Consider the following 25,769-nt stretch of genomic DNA (forward strand, 5'->3'; position numbering starts at 1 on the left):
GACGTCCTGTAACTAGAAGCCACCTGCTCCTACCGCTCCCATCTCCATCACTAGAGTAACACCTGTATAGTCTAATGGTGTCCTCATGTGCGGTGACCGGCTGCCATATTCTTATAGTCTCCCAGTCACAGAGCAGAGGGGGCGGGGCCACAGGGGCTTTCGCTGCCATTTTGTCATAGATATTCCTGACAGCCGGAGCCAGGTAACGTGTCCTGTATATATTATATTATTATTATTATTATTATATAGGGGAGAGGGGACTGTACAGTGATATATGAGGGGGGATAACACAGCTCCCAGCACACACTGATATGTGGTATTATTATTATATAGGGGAGAGGGGACTGTACAGTGATATATGAGGGGGGATAACACAGCTCCCAGCACACACTGATATGTGGTATTATTATTATTATTATATAGGGGAGAGGGGACCGTACAGTGATATATGAGGGGAATAACACATCTCCCAGCACACACTGATATGTGGTATTATTATTATATAGGGGAGAGGGGACTGTACAGTGATATATGAGGGGGGATAACACAGCTCCCAGCACACACTGATAAGTGGTATTATTATTATTATTATATAGGGGAGAGGGGACTGTACAGTGATATATGAGAGAGAATAACACAGCTCCCAGCACACACTGATATGTGGTATTATTATATAGGGGGAGGGGACTGTACAGTGATATATGAGGGGGAATAACACAGCTCCCAGCACACACTGATATGTGGTATTATTATTATTATTATATAGGGGAGAGGGGACCGTACAGTGATATATGAGGGGAATAACACATCTCCCAGCACACACTGATATGTGGTATTATTATTATATAGGGGAGAGGGGACTGTACAGTGATATATGAGGAGGAATAACACAGCTCCCAGCACACACTGATATGTGGTATTATTATATAGGGGGAGGGGACTGTACAGTGATATATGAGGGGGAATAACACAGCTCCCAGCACACACTGATATGTGGTATTATTATTATTATTATATAGGGGAGAGGGGACCGTACAGTGATATATGAGGGGAATAACACATCTCCCAGCACACACTGATATGTGGTATTATTATTATATAGGGGAGAGGGGACTGTACAGTGATATATGAGGAGGAATAACATAGCTCCCAGCACACACTGATATGTGGTATTATTATTATTATTATATAGGGGAGGGGACCGTACAGTGAAATATGAGGGGAAATAACACAGCTCCCAGCACACGCTGAAATATTGTATTATTTAGGGGAGAGGGGACTGTACAGTGATATATGGGGGGGAATACCACAGCTCCCAGCACACACTGATATGTGGTATTATTATTATATAGGAGAGAGGGGACTGTACAGTGATATATGAGAGGGAATAACACAGCTCCCAGCACACACTGATATGTAGTATTATTAGTATATATGGGGGAATGGGACTGTATAGTGATATATGAGGGGGAATAACACAGCTCCCAGCACACACTGAAATGTGGTATTATTATTATTATATAGGAGAGAGGGGACTGTATAGTGATATATGAGGGGGAATAACACAACTCCCAGCACACACTGATATGTGGTATTATTATTATATAGGGGGGAGGGGACTGTATAGTGATATATGAGGGGGAATAACACAGCTCCCAGCACACACTGATATGTGGTATTATTATTATATAGGGGGAATGGGACTGTATAGTGATATATGAGGGGGAATAACTGCTTCCAGCACTCACTGATATGTGGTATTATTAGTGTTCATTCTAGGTCCGGCAAGGGGTATGTCACTCAAGCGCTCGCCTGCAAAGGGGGCATGATGCGGCCTGTTCATCACTCTTGGGGATTTGCCCAGCTAGGCTGCCCCCAAGCTCTCCTTTCTCTGTGAATATTCACCAGCGTTGAGCGCTGCACCGCAATTTTTCCCACCCGAGGTGCACTGCAGTCCACAGGTGGGGTCACCACCCGGCATGATGTTTTAGCGGTTTGCCAACAGGGCGCCGCCAAAGGGGCAGGGTGCATTCTGCCCTTTGAAATTGGCCCACTAAAACAACCTAGTCAGAATGCTGTATTATTAATATTTAAAGGATAAGGGACTACAGTGATATATAATGGGGATTAAATCAGATGTTACCACAGACTGATATGTTGTAATAATATAAAGAGCTGTGGGAACTGTTTAGTGATACTTCAGCGTGGAAAAACAGATCTCACCACACACTTATATGTGGTAGTATTATTATATAAGGGAGAAAGGATTTGACGGAAGAGTTTTTTAATTCAAGCGCGAAAAATGCAACCTTGCTGTGTCAAACGGCAGAAGGTAATGGTATTTTACTGTACAGAGGGAGTGGCCTGTGGTGTCCTACACTATATAGGTGGAGCTGCCGGTGGTGTCCTACTTTACAGGGGGAGTGGCCTGTGGTGTCCTATACAGTGGTAGCAGCCTGCATTGTCCTACTGCACAGGAGGATCGGCATGTTTTGTCCAACACTTTACAGGGGGAGCGGACTGTGATGTCCTACTACCCAGGAAGAGCTGCCTATTGTGTCCTACTATACAAGAAGAGCGGCCTATTGAGTCCTACTGTGGTGTCTTATACAGGGGGAGCAGTCTGTAGTGTCCTACTATACAGGGGGAGCATCCAGTGGTATCCTACTATACAGGGGAAGCTGCCTGTTGCACTCTACTATACAGGGGGAGCAACATGTATTGTCCTACCCTACAGGGGGAGCAACCTGTGGTGCCTTCCTATACAGGGGGATCAGCCTGTTGCACTCTACTATACAGGGGGAGTGGCCTGTGGTGTCCTACTTTACAGGGAAGTGGCCTGTGTTGCCCTACTATACTGGTCGAGTAGCCTGTGGTGTCCTACTTTACAGGGAAGTGGCCTGTGTTGCCCTACTATACTGGTCGAGTGGCCTGTGGTGTCCTACTATACACTGGGAGTGGCCTACGGTGTCCTACTTTACAGGTGGAGCGGACTGCGGTGTCCTATTATACAGCTAGAGCAGCCTGCAGTGTGTCCTGCTATACAGGAGGAGCAGCCTTTGGTGTCCTACTATACAGGGAGAGCGGCCTGTGGTGTCCTTATATATAGGGGAGTGACCTGTAGTGTCCTACTATACAGGGGGAGCAGCCTGTGGTGTCCTACTATAGAGGGGGAGTGGCCTGTGGTGTCCTATTGAACAGGAGGAGTGGCCTGTGATGTACTATACAGGGGGAGCAGCCTGTGGTGTCCTATACAGGGGGAGCAGGCTGTGGTGTCCTGTTATAGCAGCAGCTGCAGAGTAATAATAACAGTAATGAGTGGTCAGGGAATAACACATAATAGGTATAACACGTATGTACTGTGTATACCAGATGATACATAACAGGAGCTGGGGAAGGATGTGTGAGAAGGACACAGACAGGCCATGTAATAAAGGGCTGCACTCCCTGAGCTGAGACTGTCTGTCAGGGCGTCTTGTTATCCTGAGCAATAGAGACTCTCTCAGAGACAGCCAGTGGCTGTGACAGTCCCCAGATCCTCAGAGTGTCACTGATTATCCCCCAGGACATGTCTCACCCCACCCTACGCTGCACACACACGGCCGGCAGGCTGGTCACACATGTAACATACATCTGAGGTGCGGTCATTTGTCATTTCATCATTTGTGCAGAGTGACTGATGGGATTCTGTATTGTGTAACCCTTTGTGTGTCCCCTGGGCTGCCTGCTGTCCTATCCCTGTGTTACTAACCTCTTCTGTTCCCTTCCCCTCCCCTGTGTTACTGACACATCTGTACAGCTGTTACATCCCCTGTTGTGCGCTCTGTATTCCTACGTTACTTCCCCTCTCCCCATATCTGCACCCCTTCTGCTCTCCTGTGTACTCTCCCCTCACACCCCTGTTACCTGTATGACCTCAGTATAGTCACAGACTCTCTCCGTTTCTGGAATAAATGTAAAACAAAAGTAAAAAATCCCAACATCCCTAATTCATGTGTTTGTACAAGATACACGTGGAGCAAATTTCACCAAATATGTGTCTGGGAGGAATAAGACCCCCGGCCAGGAGAGGAGCATTGGTGTAACCTTATACAGTACAGCATTGTGTGACGGCCTCTGAGGAGCCTTATGGGGCTGGGTCACAGGAACCTCTGACAGACACTGACCAGGGCTCTATGGCTGGGGGGAAAGGGGAGACTTACTGGTCACTCAGTGTTACATGTCTGACTGTCTTACATGTGTTCTCTGTGATGTGTATTCTATTTATTCCTAGATAATCCTGCTGTGAGGAACCAGAGTCTTTATTACACATCACACGTTCTATATTCTCACTGATTCACTGAAAATGGACATGGATGAAAGTCACAGGACTGAGAGGATCTTACATCTCACCCTGGAGATCATCTACCTGCTGACTGGGGAGGTGAGAGGGTCTGGGGGTGTCACAGTGACATCACTTATATCTATAGTAATAATACAGGGACATGAGTGGGGAGGTGAGAGGATCTGGGAGTGTCACAGTGACATCACTTATATCTATAGTCATAATACAGGGACATGATTGGGGAGGTGAGAGGATCTGGGAGTGTCACAGTGACATCACTTATATCTATAGTCATAATACAGGGACATGACTGGAGAGGTGAGAGGATCTGGGAGTGTCACAGTGACATCACTTATATCTATAGTAATAATACAGGGACATGACTGGGGAGGTGAAGGGATCTGGGAGTGTCACAGTGACATCACATATCTATAGTAATAATACAGGGACATGACTGGGGAGGTGAGAGAATCTGGGAGTGTCACAGTGACATCACTTATATCTATAGTAATAATACAGGGACATGACTGGGGAGGTGAGAGAATCTGGGAGTGTCACAGTGACATCACTTATATCTATAGTAATAATACAGGGACATGACTGGGGAGGTGAGAGAATCTGGGAGTGTCACAGTGACATCACTTATATCTATAGTAATAATACAGGGACATGACTGGGGAGGTGAGAGGGTCTGGGAGTGTCACAGTGACATCACTTATATCTATAGTAATAATACAGGGACATGACTGGGGAGGTGAGGGGATCTGGGAGTGTCACAGTGACATCACATATCTATAGTAATAATACAGGGACATGACTGGGGAGGTGAGGGGATCTGGGAGTGTCACAGTGACATCACTTATATCTATAGTAATAATACCGGGACATGACTGGGGAGGTGAGGGGATCTGGAGTAGTATCACAGTGACATCACTTACATCTATAGTAATAATACAGGGACATGACTGTGGAGGTGAGAGGGTCTGGGAGTATCACATTGACATCACTTATATCTATAGTAATAATACAGGGACATGACTGGGGAGGTGACTGGATCTGGGAGTGTCACAGTGACATCACTTATATCTATAGTAATAATACAGGGACATGACTGGGGAGGTGAGGGGACCTGGAAGTGTCACAGTGACATCACTTATATCTATAGTAATAATACAGGGACATGACTGGGGAGGTGAGGGGATCTGGGAGTGTCACAGTGACATCACTTATATCTATATTAATAATACAGGGACATGACTGGGGAGGTGAGGGGATCTGGGAGTGTCACAGTGACATCACTTATATCTATATTGATAATACAGGGACATGACTGGGGAGGTGTGGGGATCTGGGAGTGTCACAGTGACATCACTTATATCTATAGTAATAATACAGGGACATGACTGGGGAGGTGAGGGTATCTGGAAGTGTCACAGTGACATCACTTATATCTATAGTAATAATACAGGGACATGACTGGGGAGGTGAGGAGGATCTGGGAGTGTCACAGTGACATCACTTATATCTATAGTAATAATACAGGGACATGACTGGGGAGGTGAGGGGATCTGGGAGTGTCACAGTGACATCACTTATATCTATATTATTAAACAAGCAGCAGGGAGCTGGTCTCAGATATTAGTATCAGTCCCACAGTCCTCACTGGAGTTGGGAATTATATGTTGTTTTCTTTCTGTCACTGACACAAAGATGTTGGAGCTGCAGGAGATACTATATACTCTACATTTTTCTGTATATAGGAGATTGCTATAATATTTGCTTTAGTGAAATAGTCTTTTTGTATATTATGCAAAGTGATCATCTAAATAAACAGCCCCATTTAGGTGGAGTTTAATTGACCTCCTCATTGATGTCTCCCCCAATACACAGGATTACACAATAGTGAAGAAGACATCCGGTGAGCATGAGACTCCCAGCAGCCGTCCCCATGTGACAGGAGGACTGAGCAGGACCCAGAGCCCCATCACGGTGCCTCCACCTCACTCACTGATACATGAGAGACACAATGACCAGAAGATGCTGGAACTCATCAACAATAACATTCACCTGCTGACTGGAGAGGTGATTGCTGGGAATGGGACATTATACAGTGACACCAGGGGATGTGTCTGGGTGATGACTGGAGAGGTGACTGCTGGGAATGGGACATTATACAGTAACACCAGGGGATGTTTCTGGGTGGTGATTGCTGGGAATGGGACATTATACAGTGACACCAGGGGATGTGTCTGGGTGATGACTGGAGAGGTGACTCCTGGGAATGGGACATTATACAGTAACACCAGGGGATGTGTCTGGGTGGTGACTGGAGAGGTGACTGCTGGGAATGGGACATTATACAGTAACACCAGGGGATGTGTCTGGGTGGTGACTGCTGGGAATGGGACATTATACTGTAACACCAGGGGATGTGTCTGGGTGATGACTGGAGAGGTGACTGCTGGGAATGGGACATTATACTGTAACACCAGGGGATGTGTCTGGGTGATGACTGGAGAGTTGACTGCTGGGAATGGAACATTATACAGACACCAGGGGATGTGTCTGGGTGATGACTGGAGAGGTGACTGTTGGGAATGGGACATTATACAGTAACACCAGGGGATGTGTCTGGGTGATGACTGGAGAGTTGACTGCTGGGAATGGGACATTATACAGTAACACCGGGGGATGTGTCTGGGTGATGACTGGAGAGGTGACTGCTGGGAATGGGACATTATACAGTAACACCAGGGGATGTATCTGGGTGATGACTGGAGAGGTGACTGCTGGGAATGGGACATTATACAGTAACACCAGGGGATGTGTCTGGGTGATGTCTGGAGAGGTGACTGCTGGGAATGGCACGTTATACAGTAACACCAGGGGCTGTGTCTGGGTGATGACTGGAGAGGTGACTGCTGGGAATGGGACATTATAAAGTGACACCATGGGATGTGTCTGGGTGATGACTGGAGAGGTGACTGCTGGGAATGGGACATTATACAGTAACACCAGGGAATGTGTCTGGGTGATGACTGTAGAAGTGACTGCTGGGAATGGGACATTGTACAGTAACACCAGGGGATGTGTCTGGGTGATGACTGTATCATTGTGTGTCAGGTTCCTATAAGGTGTCAGGATGTCACTGTCTATGTCTCCATGCAGGAGGAGGAGTATATAGAGGATGACAGGGGTCTGTACAAGGACGTGATAATGGAGAATCACCGGCCCCTCACATCACTGGGTAAGACGAGACTGTAATTTATTGTACAGGGGAGAGCAGGTATGGGGGCCTCCTATATACACCCATCACCTGATAATCACATATATACAATGTACTCAGGGCCTGATTCAGCTTTGGGAATAGAGTGAGAATTAGCACGTAACTGACAATCTTGGTGAAACCATGCTGCACTGCAGGTGGGGCAGATGTATAATGAGCAGAGAGATTTAGAGTTGGGAGGGAGGTGTCCAAACTGACTTCTAAATTGCAGTGTAAAAATAAAGCTGTGCAGTATATGTGGGCTACATGCAAAAGCAGCCAGTATTTACCCTAAATGCAAAATAATGTATGTATTTGCACCCCTTGCATTGCAACATGGTTTGTCCTGGTTCACAGTTACATGCTCCTTCTCACTCTGAATCAGGCCCTCAGTCACTGTGTGTTTCCTACAGATGGACCCAGTAACAGAAATACTCCAGAGAGATGTCCCCGTCCTCTTTATTCACAGGATTGTACAGAGGAGAATCACAGGACCCCACAGGAGCATCAGGTAGGTGGGATTTAGGGTCTCACCAATATACCAAAGTGTCTTTATAGGATCTGTAGGAAGCTGTGTGTGTCTTATTAACCAGAATTCTTCTAATTAGTGTGATTTAATGAAATATGACATTTCTAAATTGTTATTTTATTGATTTGTGGGTTTCTTAGGGTGAAAGTCTGGCTAATATAAAGGCAGAAGATATAGAGGTAGAAGAAGAGACGTATGTGACTGATATGAAGACAGAAGATATAGAGGGAGAAGAAGAAACGTATGTGACTGATATGAAGGCAGAAGATATAGAGGGAGAAGAAGAGACGTATGTGAGGGGTGATCAGCAGTGTAAGGAGGAGGAAATCCCTACAGATATCAGCACAGGTGAGTAATAAACACTTACTCAATCACTACAACAGTACAAACTAATGAGGGAAATGTATCTGTCCAGTGGTGGAGTCAGGAGCCATCAGCCCCTATTATACTGCTCTCCTCCTCACATTATGTCACTGTGTGTTACCAGCCCAGAGATCTGACCAGTCTCCTCCCCACACTCTCTGGTGTATCTCATACATCAGGAGCCATCAGCCCCTATCTATTTCAGGGTCCATAGGGGGTCCACAGGGTTGACCTTGGGATATAGGTTGGGAACCAAATCCGGGCACCACGCAGTTAAAGCTTTTAGCTCCCAGGATGCACTTGGGTCCACTCTCCCTATAACCCCACCCCCAAGCCAGAGGCACCTCAGTGTAAGTTGGTGCCCGGCCGGAGTCGGGTCACCTTTAGTGCAGGGGGAGCTGATTAGCAGCCCCTAAGCTTATTTTATTTTTATTTTTTAGGGACAAAGTTTTTTCCAACTTTGGACTCTTCAGAGCGGCAGCGTCGGACTGTCCATAGGACGTCTAACCTGCCGCTCCGTCGCCCCGCTGGCGCTGAGACGCCAGTACAGATCTGGGGATCTCAGCGGGACCCCAGAGTCTGTACTAGCCGGACTCTGTGGGCGCCCAGGACTGCTGCCGAATCCACGGGGAGCAGGTAAGGTCGCGGATCACCGCTTGCGGTGATCCGCGCATTTCAAATGCAGTCCTGTGCCTCCGGTCTCTGGGGACAGACCGGAGGTGCCGGCAGTGGCGGCGGGCCCCCCATACCCCGTGTGTCCACTAGACCACCAGGGACTTAACGATCGGCGCAGGGAGCCGGCTTCCCTGGGGTTAATAGCCGGCCAGGGGAGCAAGCCTTCCTTGTTACAGCGGCTCCTCCCCTCAGCTCAGCTCGCCTTTCAGTATTATAGTCTGGCGTCGCTGAGCTGCTTCCTCCGCGGGCTACGCTTCTTCTGCGGTCTCCAGGCGGTCATTTTCTATGTGCAGCAGCAGAGCTCTGGAGATGGCAGTGAGTCCAGTCCCCCTGCGTACCTCACCATCAGGTCAGTGTACACAGCGCTGTAGCCTTCCCAGACACTGAATCTGGGCAGTTGAATGCAGTGACATAGTGCAGTATATTATATGACATGTTTATGTATATATATGTATATATCTGCATGGTATGTGACTTATGCTAGTGCTGACTGTCTGTACTTTATTATCTCACCTGTCAATATATATCTATCCCTTTTCTTTATCTGCCCTAATACAGCTGTATTTAGGGTGGTTCTGAGGCCTCACATTTATATACTTGTTAATATTTGTGAGGTTTGTCACATACTGTTGCGTGCTGCACTTTGCCATATTTTCGATGGAACTGTGTGTTGCATACGCTGAAAATGGGTCCCTGCAGCTAATTTTGGCATCAGTCAGGACCAGTATATTGCTGCTTGATATTTCCGCCAAGATTGGTCAGATATGTCTGACCAGGAGATAGAGCGTTATACTGCAGCCAGTTTTACTATCCTGCAAGTCATGTGCTGCAGGTGTTAGTGCGGAGGATTTGACTCATAAAGGGTTCTGTATGCGGCGCCATCTGGTGCCGAGCCCCTTACACGACCCCCTTGGGCAGTTTGTTTTCTTGGGATCCTCTCAATTGCGGATAGCCGGGTGGGCCCCATTGTTGTACCTCACCTGGGGGTTACTTCACCATACTGCCCTCTTCATCTCAGGGTATCTCGCAGTTTCTTGCACTCTTCCCCTGTGACACAGACTACCGCTCCCTGCAGGGATTTTTCCAAGTATATGAATTCCCCCTGGTGCCACAATAGTCTGTCATTCCCCTTGCAGGGATTACCACAGCCACCCTGGGTGGATGTCGTTTTCTATGAAACGCAAATTGGCGTGGTTGGCGCCCTGTGGTTACTTCCCAGTTGGCTCTGCCGTGTACTGGATACTGTTTTTGGCTCTTTCCCTCTTACACGGGGGGAAGCCTATTTCAGGTTTTATTATCCCTGCTTTAGGGCTGGTAGCAGGTCCATTCTGGTTAGAGTGAATGTTGATCTGCACCTGTATCATACACCCTCCGTCTTACGTGCCTTCGGGTTCCCTGTTGCTGACTAGCGGGTGGATCGCATGGCGGGACTCTGGCTGTTGCCAGATACGAGGTATTACAACAGCGTTTGGCCTCCTGTCCCAAATTCCCTGAGGGTCATCACGAGACCCTCCTGGGGTGGATGGGCGTGTTACTCGTCTCATTACAGATGTTACTACGCCTCCCATTCCGGCGTGGTCGGATTCTTCGGATCCATAGGTGGTAACTCTACCTGAAATCAGTCTACTCGCTTTCAGGGGTTGTTACCCATCCTACCATGGCTATAGCATGGTTGGTTAATACTATTGCATACTGAGCTGATGCATTTGTAATGTTTTTTCCCCTCCAAAACGTCTGGGGTTCAAATGTATTTGGTCGCTCACGTAATATATGCAGTTGTCATAGGTGGAAATGCCTATATTGGATACCAGTCTCCTAACTTTCAGAGTTCCGGTTGCGACTGTATCCTCCGTAATACCCTATGGCTACGCTCTGGGAATGCAGAGGTGCAGATACCATCTATAGGGTAGATCTTGTTTGGTCCTGACCTTGACAAGATTGTAGTAACATTGGCAGTATTACTAACGACCAGTTTACCGCCTTCAGCTATGCCCACTACAAGGCCTCAGACTAAGTCTGTTAAGTCTTTGTGTCCTCTGGGTCAGCCGTAAAGGTCTGTTTCTTCGTAGACTGTCGGCCTCTACAAGGGCCGACATATCCAGTCCCGAGCAGGCCTGGACTGCCAGCCGATCCTGCTTCTGAACCTACGGATATATCTTCAGCCTGACGTGACAGGCCTCCCACTGGGAGATAGCGATTTTCTCAGTTAGCCTGGTACTAGTGTCAGGTTGCCGCGGCTACGTGGGTAGGAGGATACGCCCTCTCTTTGCTCAGGCGGCCTCTTTACATGTGATGGTACGCGGGCCCTTATTCAGACCCGAACAGGGCCTTACTAATCCAGAAAGCTATACAGTTGTTGCGGTCAGCGGAGCTGATTAGGCCATCCCCACTTTCTCAGCCAGGGACTGGTTGTTCTGCTTTCTTTCTGGTGTGGTGGCTGAATGGTTCTCTTTGGCCTATTCTCTGTCTCAATTCCCTGAACCAGTTCCTAAAGCTACCTGGGCTCAGGAGGCAATCCCTATGCTCCATCATACTATGTTTGGAACCTGGGGACTTTATGGTGTCACTGGATATACAGGACGCCTGCTTACGGGTACTTACAGAGACCTTTCCTCAGCATGGACTGAGGTTTGCTATATAACAGCAACACTTACAATTTTTCAGGCTCTGCCTCTTGGGACTGTCCTCAGCCCCACAGTGGTTTACCAGCGTTTTGGATTTTCTGACAGTTCTCCTGTTCAGTATATCCCAATGCTCCTGTACCTGGACGGTCTCCTGCTCTTAGCAGGATCACCGGGGTACTTTACTGCCAGGTCAGGATGACCGTGGCTTCTTCAGGGTGCAGACGTTTAATCAACGGGGAATAAGTCCTCCCTCTCTGGGTATTCTTCATCTAGGAGCCCTGCTGGATTCTCAGAATCTGAGAATTCTTCTGGCGTAAGACGGAGTCTCCACTCTTCCATTAGGAGTCCATGGATGTCTACGCAGTCGACATATGTCTTTACACTCTGGGATGCATGATCAAATATTCAGTGTCTGCCTTTTGAAGGGTGGAATGGGCTCAGTTCCATTCCAGGCCTTTCCATAATTGGCTTATCTCCAGATGGAACGAGTTTTTTCTGTCAGATCACTGTTCGAACGATGTGCTCTCTCCGGAGGCAAGTCGGTCCCTTTCCGGGTGGCTATGGCCATCTCGTCCAGGGTATTCTTTGCTATGGACAGTGTCTGGTTCGCATCCATTTCAGTGCAGTTGGACGTCTTTGTCGATTCTACCCTGTCAATTAACTTGTTGGACCTTTAGCCTGTCTTGGGCCTTCACTCTGGCATAACTCTTGTTTCCCGGTGAACTTGAAAAGGTTCAGTCCGACAGGTTCAGGACAGTGGCTTCCTTTTTAGCAACACTGTTGGTTGGGTGGCAATGACAGGTATGTCACACATTCGGACATAGTCCGAGGGTCTCCTCCCGACCATCTTGGCAGCGTTCATTTCAGGAGCTCTCCATTGGGAAGCGGGAGTCCTCAGTCGTCACGACGTGCATCCCGGGGACTAGTCTCTTCCCCAAGAGAGGTTTCATCTCCTGGTGAGCAGGGGGGGCCCCTGAGGTGGCCCTCATGGCCTTCTGACTTTATCACACTATGGTGTTACAGTCCAGCTCTCGGGATTCTGAAGCAACTTTCAGTGACTCTTTGTCGGTGAAGTGGTCCTTCCACTTTGCGTACCTGTGTTCTCCGGTCTTCCTTCTCCCTCGAGGGAAGTGTTTCAATCAAGACGGAGACGCTTTCCTGCTGGTGGCTCCTGATTGCCCCAGATGTCAGGGGTACTTGGATTTTCGGAGTCTCTCCATCGATACTCCATTCCTGATGCTTCACTGCCCGGACCTGTTGTCTCAGGGTCCTTGGTTTTGCCTAGGACCTGGGTCGTTTGTCTTTGACTGCGTCCCTACAGTGGTCTTACGGCTTCCCTGGCTTTGTCATCGTTGGAATGATTAGAGCACATAGATCAGCTTTTGCTGGGACCTACAAACAAACTGTGGCAGCCATAATTCTTATGGTATTGTACCTGTTGATACAATCCTCCGGTGTCCAGGATTTCCAGATATTCTGGCATTCCTTCCGGCTGGCTTGGGTTTCTCCCTCGGCCTGGCCTTCCTGACAGTGCGGATCCCTACACTGTCAGTAGGGTTAAGATATGGAATTGCTCCACTCTGGTATCCAGTTCATCCTTTGGAGTGTTTTCTGGATTATGCCACCTTTTGTCCTCCCTAGGGACTCCTTGGGAGTTAGTAGTGGTTCTTCGTTCCCTCCGGGGACAGTCAATGGAACCGCTGGTTGTGATAGCCATTACATGGTCTATTGCTTAGGCTCTCTCTTTCTCTTAGGGTGTTTATATCAACCAGGAGAGTGTCTGAATTGGGAGCGTTCTCATGTGGTTCCCTCTTCTGGAGGGCATCATGTCAGGGTGTGAGTTGCTCTCGCCCTGTGTTTCTTTTTAAAGTGGTTTTTAGGTACCATATTCTGGAACTTATGGTACGGCCATTCAGTCCCCAGTCCTCTCGGCTGGTGTGGCCTCATTGACTGTGGTCCGGCCTCTTGGGATTTATGTGATCCGTTCAAGGTCCTTACGGAAATCGGACCCCTTATTGGTGGTCTGCGATTTCTGGTTTTCACAGGAAAGGATGGCCGGCCTATAACCAAATGTTGGCTCGATGGCCTTGTATGTCTTCCTCAGGGGCCTACCCATGGGTAGGCCTTTCTGTTGAGGCTTGTTTTCTCGGGCCATGTAACCCTCGAGGGCGGCCCGCTGTGGCGCCTCGGCTGTTTTGCCTTACTAGGTGACCACGCCTTTTTAAGGTTCTAGGCATTGGTTTCCTTTGCCTCTCAGAATGCTTCCTTTTTGGCGACGGATTCTCCTCTCAGCACAGGAGCGTCCCCACCCTTGGTTGAACTGCTTTGAGACTGAAGTAGAAAACAAGAGATATGGTAAGAACTTACCTTTGTTATCTCTGTTTCTACGAAGTCCTTAGGGTCCACAGGGCGCCCGCCCTGACGCACCTGGCTTCGTATGGGCTGTGTGGCTGGTCACCGGTTTTCCATCTCCCATTTCCATACATTTTCTGCATGTAAAGAACTGATGTAGCTCTGTAAGGTGTATACGCTCTGACTATCTGAGAGGAGAGAACCTGTGTAACACCTTGTATGCTTTGGAGTAACTGTCAAATCCTATGAGCAACAAATATCCAATTGCCTTAGACACCTGCATCTGCTCGTATCCTGTGACTACCAGAGAAGCACCAAACACTACTCCCAGCTGTTCTGGTTTGAGCCCAGTGTCTCCAAGCTCAGTCCCTCTGCCAGCTACCATGTGCCGACTGGTCCACAGTGAGAGATCAGTGGCAATTAGCCAGCACCACCCAGGAGGCATTGGGAGGAGTTAGTAACAGGCGGTTGCTGACAGTCCCTAGGATTGTTAAAGTAAGCCCAAAATAATTCTACAATCACCTGGAGGAACATCTGACACTTTGGGGCTTGTCACCTCCACTCACAATCTGTGTATCCAGCAAAGGCAGTGATCGCGGTGTTGACAAAATATGTGGGTCCCAGGGACCCTCCACTTTAAAAAAAAAATGGGGTCCTACCTGACCATTTCTGGGTCCCATCATAATTTATGCTTTAGAGCTCCCCATATGCCTCTCAGACCTCCCCTAACCCCTTACAAATGATGCCACACAGCCATGCCCGGCCTTTACACATTATGCCGCACATTAATGCCCGATTTTTAAACATTATGCCGCACATTAATGCCCCGTCTTTACACATTATGCCATGCAGTAATAGACCTTACATATTATGCCACACAGCCATGCCTGGCCTTTACACATTATGCCACACATTAATGCCCTTTAGTCCCACTATGCATTGCCCCAGTAGTAGTCCCCCCCATGCATTGCCACTAGTAATTGACTCCCTATGCATTGCCAGTAGTAGTAGACCCCCTATGCATTGCCCCCAGTAGACCCCCTATGCATTGCCCCAAGTAGGAATCCCCCTATGCATTACCCCTAGTAATAATCCCCCTATGCTTTATCCTTAGTAGTAATCCCCCTATGCATTGCCCCTAGTAGTAATCCCCCTACGCATTACCCCTAGTAGTCCCCCTATGCATTGCCCCCAGTAGTAATCCCCCTATGTATTGCCCCAGTAGTAATACCCCCATGCATTATCCCTAGTAGTCCACCTATGCATTGTCCCCAGTATTAATCCCCCTATGCATTGCCCCAGTAGTAATACCCTCATGCATTATCCCTAGTAGTCCCCTTATGCATTGCCCCCAGTAGCAATACCCTAATACATTACCCCTAGTAGTAATCCCCCTATGCTTTATCCCTAGTAGTAATCCCCGTATGCATTACCCCTAGTAGTCCCCCTATGCATTGCCCCTAGTAGTCCCCCTGTGCATTGCCCTCAGTAGTAATCCCCCCTATGCATTGCCCCCAGTATTGGCCTACCTATTTACCCTTTGGTGACCTGGGCCTAATGCCCAGGTCACTCACACCTTCAATTGGGCCTAATGACCCCTATGTAGCCCAGGCCTTGTGCCCACCTATATACCCACAGGCCTATTGCCTGAAATTATTCCACGGGCCTAGTGCCCGACAACCCTGGTGGTCTAGGGAAGGGGGTAAATAACGGTGGCCGAAGGCCGCCTACCCGTAAAGGTGGAAGAGGCTTCGGTCCTCAGCTTCAGTCTTCTGCCGTTGGCCCATCCTGGCCAGCGGCACCGCCTCTTCCTTTCTTCCTCCTTGATCACGCCGTCTTCTGGCCTCTTGCGTGGCCGCCGGAACTGTTGCCGCGCCGCTCTTCTCTTGTCTTCGGAAGGTCTTCACTCCTCCCCTCCACCACCGGACTGAACTTTCCCTCTCAGCGGCGTCTGATTCAAGACGCCGCGATTGGCTCGTCGCATCTGCCTCCGATTGGCTGCTGGACCGCGAGCCGTGTTTGGCTTGTGGCCAGTGCCAAACAACCGCCGCTTCTGGGCAGCGAGCTCAGCTTAGCTTGCGCCTGGAGCCAAGCTTCTCCCGCCGCCACTTTACCACTGACGTTGGTGGAAGGGACCAGGCGGCCCCTTCACCAGGTACCTGCCATTGTGGCTTACCCGGCGCTGGGAACAAACACACTATCCCAGCGCCCGGCACGGATGCTGTGCCGATGCTGGGATCAGATCAGACACTTGATCCTAGCATGGCTTTCCACAGCAGCAGCCAATAACAGACAGTATTGTGTCTTTCTCAGGGGGACGCGCTGCGCTGCAGCCGCCTGTCAGGGATTGGCCACAGCACGTCCCTGGGGACCCGGCTACTTTTAAAAAGTGAGTCCCCATTGCTCAGTAGCGGGTAAAATACGTTCTATAGCGCGTATTTGCGAACACTGAAAGGACAGTATAGGGATTTGTTCATATTTTGGTCAAAACATTTAAGCTTGTAATCCGGCATCAGGAGTTCCTAATATTCTGCTAGTTACTCTATGAATGATCCTTCATACACCACTAACTTGTAGTTACATCTTTCTTGTCTCTCAGCTACAGAAGCTAAGTGTGAAACAAAAACCTATTGCCACTCGTCTGGTGCCATGTAACGTATGGGTAACATCCAGGACTGGCCTGTTTTCTTTTGTTTGAAAATTGTGCCTAAAGTCCTGAATGCTGTCAATCATGCCGATATGAGGCTGTTTTGTGTGTGGCTCACTAGCCTATGCTTGTTTAGGCGTTAGCCTCTGGATCTGGGAGGTGAGCACATGTTACCAGAAGTCTAATGGTGTTTGATGTATATACAATATAGATACTTGCAGGAACCTTGATACTGGGCTGTAAGCTTAAATGTTTTGCTGAAGTCCTTGTGCTTGGATTGCTAGATGTACCCAGGTTTGTAGTGGTGACTCCAATGCCGACAACAATTGTCTTTATGTTTTGTATTAGAATAAACATGTAACCCCTGTGATAGCTATAACATAGCATAATATGTGACCGCTATACATTGTACCATGACACAACGGAACTTCCCCATTTGTTACTAATTTGGGGACCTGTCACCGTAGTCTCTATTGGAAAACTATCCATGTTACAGAGAAACAATACTTTTTTCATATATTTAATTTATTCCCAGCAGATGGATGTAACAGAAGGAAGATCTCAGAGGGACATCTCATCTTATCTACAGATGGTGACATAGAAGGTCACAACAACACCCGAGATTCTCTAGGACAAAACCCTAACACCACAATTATACATCCAGCACCTCACAGTGCACATGTGTCATCTGATCCCTCTGATTATGGGGAATGTTATCCTGATACCTCAGATAGTGGTACACCTATTATAGCTCATGCAGTAGATAAAATGTGTTCCTGTTCCATAGATCCCCAACAGAACACAAAAGTCATTAATGACCAACCAACTAAGACCAGTGCAAAGCACCATACATGCTCTGAGTGTGAAAAATGTTTCATCTATAAATCAGCTCTTGTCACACATCAGAGAAGTCACACAGGTGAGAAACCGTTTCCGTGTTCTAAGTGTGGGAAATGTTTTACACACAAATCAGATCTTGTTACACATCAGAGATGTCACACAGGTGAGAAACCATTTCCATGCTCTGAGTGTGGGAAATGTTTTAAACATAAATCACATCTTGTTATACATCAGAGATGTCACACAGGTGAGAAACCATTTTCATGCCCCGAGTGTGGGAAATGTTTCGTCTATAAATCATCTGTTGTTATACATCTGAGACGTCACACAGGTGAGAAACCGTTTCCATGCTCTGATTGTGGGAAATGTTTCAGAGACAAAAGATATCTTGTTAGACATCAAATATGTCACACAGGTGAGAAACCATTTCCATGCTCTGAGTGTGGAAAATGTTTTACAAGAAAATCAAGTCTACTTAGACATCAGAGATGTAACACAAGTGAGAAACAATTTCTTTGCTCTGACTATGGGAAATGTTTTACACATAAATCAAATCTTGTAAGACATCAGAGAAATCACACAGGTGAGAAACCATTTCCATGCTCTGAGTGTGGGAAATGTTTTACCAGAAAATCAGTTCTTGTTATACATCAGAGAAATCACACAGGTGAGAGACCATTTCCATGCTCTGAGTGTGGGAAATGTTTTACCAGAAAATCAGTTCTTGTTATACATCAGAGAAGTCACACAGGTGAGAAACCATTTCCATGCTCTGAGTGTGGAATATGTTGTACAAGAAAATCAAGTCTACTTAGACATCAGAGACGACACATAAGTGAGAAACCATTTCCTTGCTCTGACTGTGGGAAATGTTTTACAAGATTTGATTTATATGTAAGACATCAGAGAAATCACACAGGTGAGAAACCATTTCCATGCTCTGAGTGTGGGAAATGTTTTACACAGAAATCAAATCTTGTTACACATCAAATAATACATAAAAAAAACGAGCTGATAGACATAAAACACAATACTTTAAGCAATTCAAATGCTTAAAATCTTTTGGCTAATTTATTGTGGTTTGAGGGTATGAAGTCGTGGATGCCGATGGTCTAAATGCTTGACAAAGCTGCTTATGCAGTGAAACGCGCGCGTCGGCGTTTCAGCGGGTCCACTATAATATATCCTCATTTGAGATTAATATATATTACTGCCTAAAGACATATTATATTGTGGTACTATGCACCAGTTGATCTAGCGGACGGCTAGAGAATGATGTAACTAAATGAAAACAATGTATAGCATATAACCCATGTATTATGACAAATCATTAAAAGCTGTGTTGGCTATTGAAGAATAAATCATCATATAGTTTATGCCCTAATAATGGGACTATGCACCAGTTGATCTAGCGGATGATTAGAGAATGATGTAACTAAATGAAAACAATGTATACTATATAATTCATCTATTATGACAAATCATTAAACGCTGTGTCAGCTATTGAGAGACAAATTATCACACAGTTTATGCCTTAATAATGAGAATTTTTATTAAGCGGATCTCACATTATATGGACAACTAGTTCTATATCCTATTGCATGAACCACTTGGACAATAACAAGTAAAGCGCTGATACTGGGCAACAGCGTCATTATCTGACTAGCTGTTGATTTATTGTTACAATTTGTTACAATCTGTTACGACCTGGTATTTTAATAAAACTGGCACATATTAGGTATCATTAGTGACACACAGTTGCGATTTATGATTAGCAGCCTTGAATTGATTATCACTAATAGAGAACAGTAAAATTGGATGTGCTGCTCTATAAATGCAATTGTCGCTCTAATATGTGGGGTATATTCTGAGTGTATGAAGTAGACAATACTAATATTCAGCTACTTAAATTAAAATAAGTATTGCCTTGTAGTTACATTTGGAGCAAATACATACTCTTAAATTAATTTAATCAATTATATTCTCTCCATCATAGAAGAATATTATGATTGTGGTCTGTGCGGACAGAAATTATTAATAGATAAACCATTCCTATATTGATTGGAGGCAATTGGTGCTAGGAACCACATTTAAATATTTAATACTAAGACCATAGTGGATAACCCCAGCCAATTAGGCTTATGATAAGGTACCTATTGGATCCTCATATATTCCAGTTAAGGATATACTCTTAAGGCAGTATTTAGCATTAGCAGAAATCATATAGTGGACCTTGCTTTTTATTATTATTTTTTCATATCATTTATTTCTTTTCACTTATTGGTGGTTGTTTTTTTATCACTTTAACCTTATATTTCACTGCTCAAGTCCCTAATATGGGATAATTTTTAAATTAAATATAATAAAAGTTATATTTTAATATATCTACTCTTGTGCGCCCATGAGATAACAACCCTTGGTTCTCTCTCTTTTGTTTAATTTCATATTCAAACCTGACATTTGTTTATGTCCTGTCCTACAAATTTCACCTTTTAATCCAAAATCAACATTTGTTAAAAAATTTTTTTTTTTTTTTTTATATCACTCCATGGTATCTTCTCTAAGGCTATTACATCCGTCACTCTCCCTGTATGTCACCCCTCTGTACACATTGCCTCCCCATTACTCTACTCCCCTCTTATATACACACATGAGCTTTTCCTATATCACTCCATGGTATCTTCTCTAAGGCTATTACATCCATCACTCTCCCTGTATGTCACCCCTCTGTACACATTGCCTCCCCATTACTCTACTCCCCTCTTATATACACACATGAGCTTTTCCTATATCACTCCATGGTATCTTCTCTAAGGCTATTACATCTGTCACTCTCCCTGTATGTCACCCCTCTGTACACATTGTCTCCTCATTACTCTACTCCCCTCTTATATACACACATGAGCTTTTCCTATATCACTCCATGGTATCTTCTCTAAGGCTATTACATCCGTCACTCTCCCTGTATCTCACCCCTCTGTACACATTGCCTCCTCATTACTCTACTCTCCTCTTATATACACACATGAGCTTTTTCCTATATCACCCCATGGTATCTTCTCTAAGGCTATTACATCCGTCACTCTCCCTGTATGTCACCCCTCTGTACACATTGCCTCCTCATTACTCTACTCCCCTCTTATATACACACATGAGCTTTTTCCTATATCACCCATGGTATCTTCTCTAAGGCTATTACATCCGTCACTCTCCCTGTATGTCACCCCTCTGTACACATTGCCTCCTCATTACCCTACTCCCCTCTTATATACACACATGAGCTTTTTCCTATATCACCCATGGTATCTTCTCTAAGGCTATTACATCCGTCACTCTCCCTGTATGTCACCCCTCTGTACACATTGCCTCCTCATTACTCTACTCTCCTCTTATATACACACATGAGCTTTTTCCTATATCACCCCATGGTATCTTCTCTAAGGCTATTACATCCGTCACTCTCCCTGTATGTCACCCCTCTGTACACATTGCCTCCTCATTACCCTACTCCCCTCATATACACACATGAGCTTTTTCCTATATCACCCATTGTATCTTCTCTAAGGCTATTACATCTGTCACTCTCCCTGTATGTCACCCCTCTGTACACATTGCCTCCTCATTACTCTACTCCCCTCTTATATACACACATGAGCTTTTTCCTATATCACTCCATGGTATCTTCTCTAAGGCTATTACATCCGTCACTCTCCCTGTATATCACCCCTCTGTACACATTGCCTCCTCATTACCCTACTCCCCTCTTATATACACACATGAGCTTTTTCCTATATCACCCATGGTATCTTCTCTAAGGCTATTACATCCGTCACTCTCCCTGTATATCACCCCTCTGTACACATTGCCACCTCATTACTCTACTCCCCTCTTATATACACACATGAGCTTTTTCCTATATCACTCCATGGTATCTTCTCTAAGGCTATTACATCCGTCACTCTCCCTGTATATCACCCCTCTGTACACATTGCCTCCTCATTACCCTACTCCCCTCTTATATACACACATGAGCTTTTTCCTATATCACCCATGGTATCTTCTCTAAGGCTATTACATCCGTCACTCTCCCTGTATATCACCCCTCTGTACACATTGCCACCTCATTACTCTACTCCCCTCTTATATACACACATGGGCTTTTTCCTATATCACTCCATGGTATCTTCTCTAAGGCTATTACATCCGTCACTCTCCCTGTATCTCACCCCTCTGTACACATTGCCTCCTCATTACTATACTCCCCTCTTATATACACACATGAGCTTTTTCCTATATCACTCCATGGTATCTTCTCTAAGGCTATTACATCCGTCACTCTCCCTGTATATCACCCCTCTGTACACATTGCCACCTCATTACTCTACTCCCCTCTTATATACACACATGAGCTTTTTCCTATATCACTCCATGGTATCTTCTCTAAGGCTATTACATCCGTCACTCTCCCTGTATCTCACCCCTCTGTACACATTGCCTCCTCATTACTATACTCCCCTATTATATACACACATGAGCTTTTTCCTATATCACTCCATGGTATCTTCTCTAAGGCTATTACATCTGTCACTCTCCCTGTATGTCACCCCTCTGTACACATTGTCTCCTCATTACTCTACTCCCCTCTTATATACACACATGAGCTTTTTCCTATATCACTCCATGGTATCTTCTCTAAGGCTATTACATCCGTCACTCTCCCTGTATATCACCCCTCTGTACACATTGCCACCTCATTACTCTACTCCCCTCTTATATACACACATGAGCTTTTTCCTATATCACTCCATGGTATCTTCTCTAAGGCTATTACATCCGTCACTCTCCCTGTATGTCACCCCTCTGTACACATTGCCACCTCATTACTGTACTCCCCTCTTATATACACACATGAGCTTTTTCCTATATCACTCCATGGTATCTTCTCTAAGGCTATTACATCCGTCACTCTCCCTGTATATCACCCCTCTGTACACATTGCCTCCTCATTACCCTACTCCCCTCTTATATACACACATGAGCTTTTTCCTATATCACCCATGGTATCTTCTCTAAGGCTATTACATCCGTCACTCTCCCTGTATATCACCCCTCTGTACACATTGCCACCTCATTACTCTACTCCCCTCTTATATACACACATGAGCTTTTTCCTATATCACCCATGGTATCTTCTCTAAGGCTATTACATCCATCACTGTCCCTGTATCTCACCCCTCTGTACACATTGCCTCCTCATTACCCTACTCCCCTCTTATATACACACATGAGCTTTTTCCTATATCACCCATGGTATCTTCTCTAAGGCTATTACATCCGTCACTCTCCCTGTATATCACCCCTCTGTACACATTGCCTCCTCATTACCCTACTCCCCTCTTATATACACACATGAGCTTTTTCCTATATCACCCATGGTATCTTCTCTAAGGCTATTACATCCGTCACTCTCCCTGTATCTCACCCCTCTGTACACATTGCCTCCTCATTACTCTACTCCCCTCTTATATACACACATGAGCTTTTTCCTATATCACTCCATTGTATCTTCTCTAAGGCTATTACATCTGTCACTCTCCCTGTATGTCACCCCTCTGTACACATTGTCTCCTCATTACTCTACTCCCCTCTTATATACACACATGAGCTTTTTCCTATATCACTCCATGGTATTTTCTCTAAGGCTATTACATCCGTCACTCTCCCTGTATATCACCCCTCTGTACACATTGCCACCTCATTACTCTACTCCCCTCTTATATACACACATGAGCTTTTTCCTATATCACCCATGGTATCTTCTCTAAGGCTATTACATCCGTCACTCTCCCTGTATATCACCCCTCTGTACACATTGCCTCCTCATTACCCTACTCCCCTCTTATATACACACATGAGCTTTTTCCTATATCACTCCATGGTATCTTCTCTAAGGCTATTACACCCATCACTCTCCCTGTATATCACCCCTCTGTACACATTGCCTCCTCATTACTCTACTCCCCTCTTATATACACACATGAGCTTTTCCTATATCACTCCATGGTATCTTCTCTAAGGCTATTACATCCGTCACTCTCCCTGTATGTCACCCCTCTGTACACATTGCCTCCTCATTACTCTACTCCCCTCTTATATACACACATGAGCTTTTTCCTATATCACTCCTTGGTATCTTCTCTAAGGCTATTACATCTGTCACTCTCCCTGTATCTCACCCCTCTGTACACATTGCCTCCTCATTACTCTACTCCCCTCTTATATACACACATGAGCTTTTCCTATATCACTCCATGGTATCTTCTCTAAGGCTATTACATCCGTCACTCTCCCTGTATGTCACCCCTCTGTACACATTGCCTCCTCATTACTCTACTCCCCTCTTATATACACACATGAGCTTTTTCCTATATCACTCCATGGTATCTTCTCTAAGGCTATTACATCCATCACTCTCCCTGTATGTCACCCCCTCTGTACACATTGCCTCCTCATTACTCTACTCCCCTCTTGTATACACACATGAGCTTTTTCCTATATCACCCATGGTATCTTCTCTAAGGCTATTACATCCATCACTCTCCCTGTATGTCACCCCTCTGTACACATTGTCTCCTCATTACTCTACTCCCCTCTTATATACACACATGAGCTTTTTCCTATATCACTCCATGGTATCTTCTCTAAGGCTATTACATCCGTCACTCTCCCTGTATATCACCCCTCTGTACACATTGCCACCTCATTACTCTACTCCCCTCTTATATACACACATGAGCTTTTTCCTATATCACTCCATGGTATCTTCTCTAAGGCTATTACATCCGTCACTCTCCCTGTATATCACCCCTCTGTACACATTGCCTCCTCATTACCCTACTCCCCTCTTATATACACACATGAGCTTTTTCCTATATCACTCCATGGTATCTTCTCTAAGGCTATTACATCCGTCACTCTCCCTGTATATCACCCCTCTGTACACATTGCCACCTCATTACTCTACTCCCCTCTTATATACACACATGAGCTTTTTCCTATATCACCCATGGTATCTTCTCTAAGGCTATTACATCCATCACTGTCCCTGTATCTCACCCCTCTGTACACATTGCCTCCTCATTACCCTACTCCCCTCTTATATACACACATGAGCTTTTTCCTATATCACCCATGGTATCTTCTCTAAGGCTATTACATCCATCACTGTCCCTGTATCTCACCCCTCTGTACACATTGCCTCCTCATTACCCTACTCCCCTCTTATATACACACATGAGCTTTTTCCTATATCACCCATGGTATCTTCTCTAAGGCTATTACATCCGTCACTCTCCCTGTATCTCACCCCTCTGTACACATTGCCTCCTCATTACTCTACTCCCCTCTTATATACACACATGAGCTTTTTCCTATATCACTCCATTGTATCTTCTCTAAGGCTATTACATCTGTCACTCTCCCTGTATGTCACCCCTCTGTACACATTGTCTCCTCATTACTCTACTCCCCTCTTATATACACACATGAGCTTTTTCCTATATCACTCCATGGTATCTTCTCTAAGGCTATTACATCCGTCACTCTCCCTGTATATCACCCCTCTGTACACATTGCCACCTCATTACTCTACTCCCCTCTTATATACACACATGAGCTTTTTCCTATATCACCCATGGTATCTTCTCTAAGGCTATTACATCCGTCACTCTCCCTGTATATCACCCCTCTGTACACATTGCCTCCTCATTACCCTACTCCCCTCTTATATACACACATGAGCTTTTTCCTATATCACTCCATGGTATCTTCTCTAAGGCTATTACACCCATCACTCTCCCTGTATATCACCCCTCTGTACACATTGCCTCCTCATTACTCTACTCCCCTCTTATATACACACATGAGCTTTTCCTATATCACTCCATGGTATCTTCTCTAAGGCTATTACATCCGTCACTCTCCCTGTATGTCACCCCTCTGTACACATTGCCTCCTCATTACTCTACTCCCCTCTTATATACACACATGAGCTTTTTCCTATATCACTCCTTGGTATCTTCTCTAAGGCTATTACATCTGTCACTCTCCCTGTATCTCACCCCTCTGTACACATTGCCTCCTCATTACTC

The 25,769-nt window shown here is 45.8% G+C and overlaps 1 protein-coding gene across 2 annotated transcripts; it reads left to right on the forward strand.

Moving 5' to 3' along the window:
* Nucleotides 1-140: 140 nt before the first annotated feature.
* LOC148450969 (uncharacterized) lies at nt 141-19,134 on the forward strand. Of its 2 annotated transcripts, none has more exons than XM_088462437.1 (7): nt 141-202; nt 4,274-4,423; nt 6,215-6,406; nt 7,493-7,571; nt 8,003-8,100; nt 8,259-8,466; nt 17,315-19,134. In XM_088462437.1, the coding sequence occupies exons 2-7, from the start codon at nt 4,346-4,348 to the stop codon at nt 18,673-18,675; spliced, it is 2,016 nt and encodes a 671-aa protein (XP_088318563.1). In that variant the 5' UTR covers nt 141-202; nt 4,274-4,345; the 3' UTR covers nt 18,676-19,134. The 2 variants fall into 2 exon arrangements, with proteins under 2 accessions (XP_088318563.1, XP_088318564.1); XM_088462438.1 differs by having other exon boundaries at nt 17,318-19,134.
* The last annotated feature ends 6,635 nt before the right edge of the window (nt 19,135-25,769 follow it).

This window comes from Taudactylus pleione, unplaced genomic scaffold (assembly GCF_031769625.1).
Source record: "Taudactylus pleione unplaced genomic scaffold, aTauple2 ptg001238l, whole genome shotgun sequence".
Taxonomy (NCBI): Eukaryota; Metazoa; Chordata; class Amphibia; order Anura; family Myobatrachidae; genus Taudactylus; species Taudactylus pleione.

Coding starts and splice junctions, on each gene's coding strand:
- LOC148450969 (XM_088462437.1), top strand. CDS start 4,346: ATGGACATGGATGAAAGTCACAGGACTGAGAGGATCTTACATCTCACC. Junction 7,572..8,002: donor CCGGCCCCTCACATCACTGG/GTAAGACGAGAC, acceptor TGTTTCCTACAG/ATGGACCCAGTAACAGAAAT. Junction 8,467..17,314: donor CCCTACAGATATCAGCACAG/GTGAGTAATAAA, acceptor ATTTATTCCCAG/CAGATGGATGTAACAGAAGG.